Below are 10,821 nucleotides of genomic sequence, written 5' to 3' on the forward strand. Positions count from 1 at the left end.
TATGGGACAAAATTGGACAGCTCTTTCAAAGAACCGGCACAGGCACGAACGGCCGAATGGACTCCGTCTGTGCTGTAAGATTCTATGATTCTATAAAGCACCCCCACCCCCCCCTCCACAACCACTTTTTGAGCATCTAATTGGTTCATAAATGTTTCTAGGGATTTCACCTCCATTACTCCATCTAGTCACTTCTGGTATGTTGATCATTTTTTGTGTGAAGACTCTTTCTGATATCGGTCCTAACTTTACCTTTAACGGTTTGAACCTGTTCTAAGCTGACACAGTCTGATCTCTCAATATTTATTGATATCATCACTAAATTCCCCACCAAGCTATTATCTTCAATTTTGTTTCCCTCAAAAAAAATCAGCATAATGCAGCGCAGAGAAACACGAGAGATCAAGAAAGAACAAGGACGAACTTGACATGATTTTACATATTTATTTACACTTGCTTAACATTTATTTACAGCTAGACAAATAAAAATCTGACCGCTTGTAGTAAAATAAAGGGACATAAATCAAAGCAAAATACCATCTAAACATACAGAAAGTAACGTCTCGAATTGAATTCTTAGTAGGTAAGGACCATTAAGTACTACATGAAATGCGTATGGTAATTTAAAGAAACAAAATTGAAACAAAAGAAAAAGACGACGCAAACAGGAGACTGTGAGCGTAACGTTAAGGAGATCGTGACTTTATTGAGTTGATTAGTAATTAATTCTAGGCTACTGCTGAGATAATCAGATGATGTTATTAGATATCATTATAGTCATCCTTTCAAGAACGCTGCAAAGGAATCTTTCTGTCCTTCATAGTCTGAAAAGGCAGAGGAGATGTGGTCCGGGTAAAGAGAGGCTGCGACCAATGGTCTCCTGTTGTCCATCCTGAAAGACTTGGAGAACTTTCCAACATCAACACCTCTCCCAGAAAAATAAGCCTGAAGTGTACGGAAAAACTACAGAGAGAAAAAGAACCAAAGCTCCAGTTTAAGATGATTAACTTATCCGTTCGTTTGCAAGATGTTTTATTATTCACTGTCTGATCTAACTGCAAATATTACTCCAGGAAATAATGATCGAATGGTCTATTAAATTCGGACAAATCAAACTTATCTAAATACAAACTGTCTCGAGCACGACGTCAAAGGATGAAACGCAATGAAATGGAGCACCTTCAACAAGTGTCCTGTGAGAAATAAGTTTGCAATGCTTTAATTTTATTATTAGATGACGAATTCCCGTCCTGCAATTGCCTGCATACATCCAGACCTTAATATAACAGATGTAAGGAATCTTACAACACCAGGTTATAGTCCAACAGTTGTAAGATTCCTTACATTTGTCCACCCCAGTCCATCACCGGCATCTCCACATCATGAATATAACAGGGCAGATAACTGAGACTTGATTACACTTTTTATAAATCACAAGACAAGGAGGAGAGCCAAGGGTAAGTCAATAAGTATTTACCTAAGAAAGGAAATACTTGCCTTAGAGGGGGTGCAATGAAGATTCACCAGATTGATTCCTGGGGTGAGAGGGTTGTCTTTTGAGGAGAGATTGAGTAGAATGGGCCTATACTCTCTAGAGTTTAGAAGAATGAGAGGTGATCTCATTGAAAGGTACAAAATTCTTAGAGGGCTTGACAGGGTAGATGCTGAGAGGCTGTTTCTCTTGGCTGGAGAGTCTGGAACTAGGGGTCATATTCTCGAGATAAGGGGTCGGACATTTAGGACCGAGATGAGGAAAAATGTCTTCACTCAGAGGGTTGTGAATCTTTGGAATTCTCTACCCCACAGGACTGTGGATGTTCAATCATTGATTATATTCAAGTCTGAGATCCATAAATTTTTGGACACTACGGGAATCAAGGGATGGGGCTGGAAATTGGAGTTGAGGTTGAAGACCAGCCATGATCTTATTGAATGGTGGAGCAGGCTCGAGGGGCCTTATGGCCTACTCCTGCTCCTATTTCTTATGTTCTTATAGAATCATAGAAAATTACAGCACAGAAGGAGGCCATTTGGCCCATCATGTCCGTGCCAGCCGAAAAAGAGCTATCCAGCTTAATCCCACTTTCCAGTACTTGGTCCGTAGCCCTGTAGGTTATGGCACTTCAAGTGCTTATCCAAATACTTTTTAAATGAGTTGAGGGTTTCTGCCTCTACCACCCTTTCAGGCAGTGAGTTCCAGACCCCCACCACCCTCTGGGTGAAAACATTTCTCCTCAGCTCCCCTCTATTCCTTCTACCAATTACTTTAAATCTATGCCCCCTGGTCATTGACCCCTCTGCTAAGGGAAATAGGTCCTCCCTATCCACTCTATCTAGCCCCGTCATAATTTTATATACCTCAATTAAATCTCCCCTCAGCCTCCTTTGTTCCAAAGAAAACCACTCCAGCCTATCCAATCTTTTCTCATAGCTAAAATTCTCCAGCCCTGGCAACATCCCCGTAAATCTCCTCTGTACCCTCTTTAGTGCAATCACATCTTTTCTGTAATGTGGTGACCAGAACTGTATGCGGTACTCAAGCTGTGGCCTAACCAGTGTTTTATACAGTTCTAGCATAACCTCGCTGCTCTTATATTCTATGCCTCAGATAATAAAGGAAAGTATCCCATATGCCTTTTTAACCATCTTATCTACCTGTCCTGCTACCTTCAGGGATCTGTGGACATGCACTCCAAGGTCCCTTTGTTCCTCTGCTCCTCTCAGTATCCTCCCCTTTATTGTGTACGCCCTTGCTTTATTTGCCCTCCCCAAAAGCATTACCTCATACTTCTCTGGACTGAATTCCATTTGCCACTTTTCTGCCCACCTGACCAGTCCATTAATATCTTCCTGCAATCTACAGCTTTCCACCTCATGATCAACCACACAGCCAATTGTATCATCTGCAAACTTCTTAATCTAACCCCCCACATTCAAGTCCAAATCATTAATATATACCACAAAAAGCAAAGGACCTAGTACTGAGCCTTGTGGGACCCCACTGGAAACAGCCTTCCAGTCGCAAAAACACCTGTCAACCATTACCCTTTCTTTCCTGCCACTGAGCCAATTTTGGATCCAACTAGCCACTTTCCCTTGGATCGCATGGGCTTTTACTTTTTTGACCAGTCTGCCATCTGGGACCTTGTCAAAAGCCTTGCTAAAATCCATGTACACTACATCATCGACCCTCCTTGTTACCTCCTCAAAAAAGGATATGTTCTTATCCAGAAGGGATGTCCTTATATCAGGGCTACGTGTACACAGTATTTGCATGATTCTAATACATACAGCATATCAACTGATTATCACCTTAATAGATAGGAACTCAAGATTTGGTGGATGGTAAGTAAAAATTAAACGGTCACAGAATTGTATAACAGAAATATCTTCCCTCTGATAAAAGCTGTAGCCGTTTCTTTCTTCCATAATACAGGTACAGACAGACCTTATTAAAAATTCCAATTCAGCAAACAAAAATTAATCTAATCCTAATAATAATTTGACAATTTTAAGGGCGGTAAAATATTTCTGCCGGACGATATGTGAATACATCCCTAGCCTTCCTAACAGAAAAGTTGTTTTAATCCCCAAAAATAAACCACAGTGAATCAGTCCAAATATGTACAAGATAGTAAACTAACATTACTTAGTTGATGACACTTGGTCCTACACATGCATTTTACCGGGCAGATTGCGGAAACGAGAAGCAGATTTAGGTTGTTAGAACTCTTACCAGCTCCCTGTTTCTCGGGTTTTCCAAAGATTTCCAAGCATCTTTAGACTCCAGGGGAATTGTGTGGACCAAAGTCACGAGGGTGAGAGTTAGACAGAAAGTAAAAACCTGCACTTTCAGCATGATAGAGCTTGGATTTTACTGGAAAGAAAATCAGAAGGGTTATATCATACAAACTTCAAATAAAACGGGTGAATATGAAGCAGGTAGATCTTCATACTCACAGATTGTCTTGAGACCCAAGAGGGAACTTGAGTTAGCGCTACTCTGCTGTGCAGCTTGGAAATGCCTCTGACTGTATTGCAGCTAATTCTATTTTATAGCTGTGGCGGTTTGTGTGGGTGTTAGTGACGTTAGCAGAGTGTACCAGAGTAATGATATTTCAATAGGTCTGATAAGAAACTCCAGGGAATAAACTAACCCTAATTTCATTCAAGACTGAAATAGTTACATGTCTGCATACGAAAATATGATCCTTCAACTACATTAAACCAGATAGGAGATTCCAGAACCTGAAATTTAATACTCAATTTTAATAGTTATTTCCAAGCCGTGGCAATTTTTACAGCCTACTTACACGAGCATCAGCTTGACCCAACGGTAGCACTCTCACCTCTGGATCAAAAAATCGCGGGTCAAGTACCATTGCAGGACATGATTACATAATCCAGGCTGACTCTTAAGTACAGTACAGCGAGAATCTGATTTGTGGAGGTATTGCCTTTTAGATAAGACATTAAATGGAGACCGTGTCTCGATGGAGATAAAAGATCCCATGCCACCATGTTTAAAACAGCATAATTTACCTCTCAATCAACGCCCCGAAAACAGATCCATTGGTCATTTATTGCTGTCGGTGAGACTGGTAACCGTGCTTGCCTATGAAATAATAGTTTTAACATTTCAAAAGTAATGCATTGACTGTGAAGCCCTGAAAGGCGCTTTATAAATGCAAATTCTTCCTTTCTGGTAACCTCAAACCTGGATTTTTATAGCTAGCAGGTTTTAAACCTGAGGGAAGCCGTGATAAACGGGGTTAACCAGATCTTTTGGTCGCAGAAGCAAAAATGTTGATTTCACTGCAGTCTGGGTTTATTCTGTACGTTTTGGGGACTCCAACTGGTGTGAGAGGGCTTCCTAAAAGGGACCTCAAACCTCAGCGCTTTAGTAGGCTGGGCGGTTTTCTGAGTTATATTTGCCTAGCTGTGCATCCAAACTGACTTTGCAACGACTCCACAGTAGAAGTACAAATTCAGGCACACTCTCGAGTAAAACTGCTGGTAGTTTGCCCTTTTGGATAGTGAATAAAACGGCGTGTGATTGGATTACTGACCGCATTCCTGACTTGTTTTTTGCCTCCAAATAGACAAATTCTGAAAATGGATCTCTCAAAACTCTTTCTTAATGCAAGCGGGTCTATCCATTCCAATTGCCCTTTAAAAAGTTAGTATTCTTCCTGAAACGACGCATGTCTTTAGTTTGATTGATTTTTCCTTCTTGAGTTAGGTTGGAGGACGGTACCATTCTCGAATACCTGGACTGAAAGTAAAGGAACCAAACTTCACCTGTATTGACCTCTTTTTATAGTCGCACCAACGATTGTCACTGTGAGGTTTTCCGCTTATTCCTTCGCCAGCTCACAGTCCTCCCCCACCCCATTAAATTTTAATGGATAAGAAAGTCGTGGGTGGCCAGCGCCGCAGCCCAAATCCCCAGCCATATGTTGTATTTTGCCATGATTATTAATCACAGAAAGAAGAATGATTCTGCACATTTTTATTTCACGAATGGCCGTGTTAAAACGGCACTTTCTATGGGCTTAAACAAGTTAAATTTTCTCATTTGAAACTTGTATTTTACTGATGAAAAATTGTTAAATAACAGAGATACACAGCATCAATCAGAATGTGGCACCCGTGTCAGATGCGGAAGTAACAGAAGAATTTTGGTTTACAATACATTAGTTTGTGTTGATCCGAGCTGAGATGAAATAAAAAAAACAAGCATTATTCTATCATTTAGTGTTTAGGTCTCTTCTAGAAATGCAACAACTTCTCTTTATTTAAAGGCATCTTTTATAAGAACATAAGAAATAGGAGCAGGAGTAGGCCAATCGGCCCCTCGAGCCTGCTCCGCCATTCAATAAGATCATGGCTGATCTGATCCTAACCTCAAATCTAAATTCATGTCCAATTTCCTGCCCGCTCCCCGTAACCCCTAATTCCCTTTACTTCTAGGAAACTGTCTATTTCTGTTTTAAATTTATTTAATGATGTAGCTTCCACAGCTTCCTGGGGCAGCAAATTCCACAGACCTACTACCCTCTGAGTGAAGAAGTTTCTCCTCATCTCAGTTTTGAAAGAGCAGCCCCTTATTCTAAGATTATGCCCCCTCGTTCTAGTTTCACCCATCCTTGGGAACATCCTTACCGCATCCACCCGATCAAGCCCCTTCACAATCTTATATGTTTCAATAAGATCGCCTCTCATTCTTCTGAACTCCAATGAATAGAGTCCCAATCTACTCAACCTCTCCTCATATGTCCGCCCCCTCATCCCCGGGATTAACCGAGTGAACCTTCTTTGTACTGCCTCGAGAGCAAGTATGTCTTTTCTTAAGTATGGACACCAAAACTGTATGCAGTATTCCAGGTGCGGTCTCACCAATACCTTATATAACTGCAGCAATACCTCTTTGTTTTTATATTCTATCCCCCGAGCAATAAAAGCCAACATTCCGTTGGCCTTCTTGATCACCTGCTGCACGTGCATACTAACTTTTTGATTTTCTTGCACAAGGACCCCCAGATCCCTTTGTACTGCAGTACTTTCCAGTTTCTCGCCATTAAGATAATAACTTGCTCTCTGATTTTTCCTGCCAAAGTGCATAACCTCACATTTTCCAATATTGTATTGCATCTGCCAAATCTCCGCCCACTCACCCAGCCTGTCGAGATCCCCTTGTAGGTTTTTTATGTCCTCCTCACTCTCTACTTTCCCTCCCATCTTTGTATCATCTGCAAACTTTGATATGTTACACTCGGTCCCCTCCTCCAAATCGTTAATATAGATTGTAAAGAGTTGGGGACCCAGCACCGACCCCTGCGGAACACCACTGGCTACTGGTTGCCAGTCCGAGAATTAACCATTTATCCCAACTCTCTGCTTCCTGTTAGATAACCAATCCTCCACCCATGCCAGAATATTACCCCCAATCCAGTGATTCTTTATCATGAGCAATAATCCTTTATGTGGCACCTTGTCGAATGCCTTCTGGAAGTCTAAATACACTACGTCCACTGGTTCCCCTTTATCCACCCTGTACGTTATGTCCTCAAAGAACTCAAGCAAATTTGTCAGACATGACTTCCCCTTTGTAAAGCCATGCTGACTTTGTCCTATTAAATTATGTTTATCCAAATGTCTCCTTAATAATAGACTCCAAAATTTTACCCACCACAGATGTTAGGCTAACTGGTCTATGATTTCCAGCCTTCTGCCTACTACACTTTTTAAATAAGGGTGTTACATTAGCAGTTTTCCAATCTGCTGGGACCTTTGCTGAGTCCAGAGAATTTTGGAAAATTATTACCAAAGCATCCACAATCCCTACTGCCACTTCCCTCAAGACCCTAGGATGTAACCCATCAGGTCCAGGGGATTTATCCGCCTTGAGTCCCATTAATTTACTGAGTACCAATTCCTTAGTGATTTTAATCGTATTTAGCTCCTCCCTCCTCGAGCCCCCTGTTTGTCCAGTGTCGGGATATTCTTAATGTCCTCTACCGTAAAGACTGAAACAAAATATTTGTTCAGCATTTTTGCCATCTCCATGTTTCCCACCATTAATTTCCCGGTCTCATCCTCTGAGGGACCTATGTTTGCCTTAGCCACCCTTTTTCTTTTTATATAACTGTAGAAACTCTTGCTATCTGTTTTTATATTTTTTGCTAATTTATTCTCATAATCTATCTTCCCTTTCTTAATCAATCCTTTCGTTACTTTTTGCTGTCTTTTGAAGACTTCCCAATCTTCTATCCTCCCACTAAGTTTGGCTACCTTATATGTCCTTGTTTTTAGTCGGATACTATCCTTAATTTCTTTACTTAGCCACGGATGGCTGTCATTTCTTTTACACCCTTTTTTCCTCAGTGGAATATTTTTTTTTTGAAAGTTGTAAAATAACTCCTTAAATGAACACCACTGCTCATGTACCGTCTTACCCTTTAATCTATTTTCCCAGTCCACTTTAATCAATTCCGCTCTCATACCATCATAGTCTCCTTTATTCAAGCTCAGTACGCTTGTTTGAGAACCAACCTTCTCACCCTCTAATTGGATATGGAATGTAACCATGTTATGGTCACTCATTCCAAGGGGATCCTTAACTAGGACATTAATTAATTAATCCTGGCTCATTACACAGGACCAGGTCCAAGGTTGCTTGCCCCCTTGTAGGATTAGTTACATACTGCTCAAGAAATCCATCCCTAATACACTCAATAAACTCTTCCTCAAGGCTGCCCTGCCCAATTTGATTTGTCCAGTTAATATGATAGTTAAAATCCCCCATAATTATAGCTGTTCCCTTATTACATGCCCCGACTATTTCCTGATTAATACTTCTTCCAGCAGAGTTGCAACTATTAGGAGGCCTATATACTACGCCCACGAGTGTTTTTTCCCCCTTATTATTCCTTATCTCTACCGAAACTGTTTCATTGCCCTGATCTTTTGTCCCAATATCATTTCTCTGTATTACAGTGATTCCTTCCCTTATTAACATAGCCACCCCACCTCCCCTTCCTTCCTGCCTGTCCTTCCTGATTGTCAAATACCCTGGCATATTTAATTTATAGATTATGTGGACAGAGAGCTACATAGATTCCCCTTCCTTTGTTCTACAAGCTGCAGTTAATATCTATGTATTACTGATTTATTTTTATTTGGCTCCTCAAACTTTCTCGAGCAGTACCGTCAACTCGTCAAGGGCCTCATCCCAGCATGTTATTTTATTTGCTCAACAATTCCTTATAAAACGTGTTCAGCGTACTCACACCAAAGTTCCAAACCGCTCTTGTTTTCCAGTTCTTCTCAGTTTTCAATAAAATGTTAATTCTCTGTCGGTCATTTGTTTTACATCAAGAGTGTATTGGGAATTTAAGGCGCCGCAGCACTGAGATAAAACGTATTACTGACACATAGAATTTCTTGAAGAGTGTACTGGCGGTGCTTTCTGACAATGTGCCTCGGGTGATACAAGTAACTTGATTTTCCTGCTTAAAGAATCATTTGGAAACTCTGCAATTGAAAAAAATAGTGTATACTGAGTTACATCGAAATTACAGCACAGAAATAGGCCATTCAGCCCAACTGGTGTATGCCGTGTTTACGCTCCACACGAGCCTCCTCCCTCCCTACTTCATCTAACACATAGAAGGATACCCTTCTATTCCTTTCTCCCCCATGTGCTTATCTAGCTTCCTTCTAAATGCATCCATGCTATTTGTCTGAACTACTCCTTGTGGTAGCATGTTCCACATTCTTACCACTCTTTGGGTAAAGAAGTTTCTCCTGAATTCCCTTTTGGATTTATTAGCAACTATTTCATATTTATAACCTTTAGTTTTGGACTCCCCATAATCTGGAAACATTTTCTCCATGTCTACCCTATCAAAATCTTAAAGACCTCTGTCAGGTCACCCCTCAGCCTAATCTTTTCTGGGGGAAAGAGTCCCAGCCTGTTCAGCCTTTCCTGTTAAGGATATCCTCTCAGTTCTGGTATCATCCTTGTGAATCTTCTTTGCACCCTCTCCAATGCCTCTACATCCTCTGTGTAATACGGAGACCAGAACTGTGCACAACACTGCAAGTGTGGTCCAACCACGGTTCTATACAAGTCTAACACAACTGCTTTGCTTTTCATTTCTATCCATCTAGAAATGAACCCTAGTGATCGAATAGCCTTTTTTATGACCTTATTAACCTGCATTGCTACTTCTAGTGATTTGTTTAACTGTACCCCTAGTTCCCTTTGCTCCTGTATCCCATTTCGACTCTTATTATCCACGCAGTATGTGGCCTCCTTATTCTTCCTACCAAAATGCACCATCTCACGCTTCTTTATATTGAAATTCATTTGCCAATTACACGCCCATTCTGTAAGTTTATTAATGTCCTCTTGCATTTTGACGCATTCCTCCTTTGTATTAACTACACCCCCCACCCCCAATTTCGTGTCATCTTCAAATTTTGAAATTGTACTTCGGATTCCCAAATCTAAATCATTAATGTAGATTGTGAATAACAGTGCTCCCAGCACCAATCCCTGTGGAACACCACTTCCCAACTTTTATCAGTCTGAGTAGCTATCCTTGACCCCTTCTCTCTGTTTTCTGTTTTGTAGCCAACTTGCTATCCATTCTGCTACCTGTCCCCTGACTCCACATGCTCTGACCTTAGCCATAAGTCTACAATGCAGTACCTTATCAAAGGCCTTTAGAAAATCCAAATATATTACATCTACTACATTACCCTGGTCTATTTTTTCTGTTACTTCTTCAAAGAATTCAATAAGGTTGGTCAAGCATGACTTTCCCTTTTGAAATCTGTGCTGACTATTCTTCATTATATTTTTGTTTTCTAGATGTCTTTCTATTACATCTTTGAGTAAAAATTCCATCATCTTTCCTTCCACTGACATTAAGCGAACTGGTCTTTAGTTCACTGGACTTGTTCTATCTCCCCTTTTAAATACAGGAATAACATTAGCTGTCCGCCAGTCCTCTGGCACTATTCCCTTTTCTGGTGAATGTTTATATATATGTAATAGTGCCTCTGCTATTTTCTCCCTAACTTCTTTTAATATTTGCGGATGCAATCCATCTGGACCAGGGGTCTTATCCTCCCTAAGTTTGATTAGTTTATCAATTATCTCCTCCCTTTCTATCTTAAATATTTTAATATCTTTTTTGATCTCTTCTTCTAATATCCTGCTCACCTTGTTAGTCTTCCTGGTAAATACTGAGGCAAAGTAACTATTCAATATTTCTGCCATTTCGCTGTCATTACCTGTGCATTCATCTT

General features: G+C 40.6%; 1 protein-coding gene across 1 annotated transcript; it reads right to left on the bottom strand.

Annotated features, from left to right (window-relative positions):
- Positions 1-461: 461 nt before the first annotated feature.
- LOC137323818 (uncharacterized protein C2orf66 homolog) lies at positions 462-4,033 on the bottom strand. The gene is made up of 3 exons (XM_067987779.1): positions 3,961-4,033; positions 3,737-3,877; positions 462-963 (listed from the first exon to the last, which is right to left on the bottom strand). The coding sequence occupies exons 2-3, from the start codon at positions 3,857-3,859 to the stop codon at positions 778-780; spliced, it is 309 nt and encodes a 102-aa protein (XP_067843880.1). The 5' UTR covers positions 3,860-3,877; positions 3,961-4,033; the 3' UTR covers positions 462-777.
- Positions 4,034-10,821: the final 6,788 nt, after the last annotated feature.

The sequence above is a fragment of the Heptranchias perlo genome, chromosome 7 (genome assembly GCF_035084215.1).
Source record: "Heptranchias perlo isolate sHepPer1 chromosome 7, sHepPer1.hap1, whole genome shotgun sequence".
NCBI lineage: Eukaryota > Metazoa > Chordata > Chondrichthyes > Hexanchiformes > Hexanchidae > Heptranchias > Heptranchias perlo.

Excerpts from the sequence above, each read along its gene's own strand:
- LOC137323818 (XM_067987779.1), bottom strand. The coding sequence starts at position 3,859 with ATGCTGAAAGTGCAGGTTTTTACTTTCTGTCTAACTCTCACCCTCGTG. Across the intron at positions 964-3,736 it reads ACCCGAGAAACAGGGAGCTG|TTTTTCCGTACACTTCAGGC; the intron begins GTAAGAGTTCTA and ends TTCTCTCTGTAG.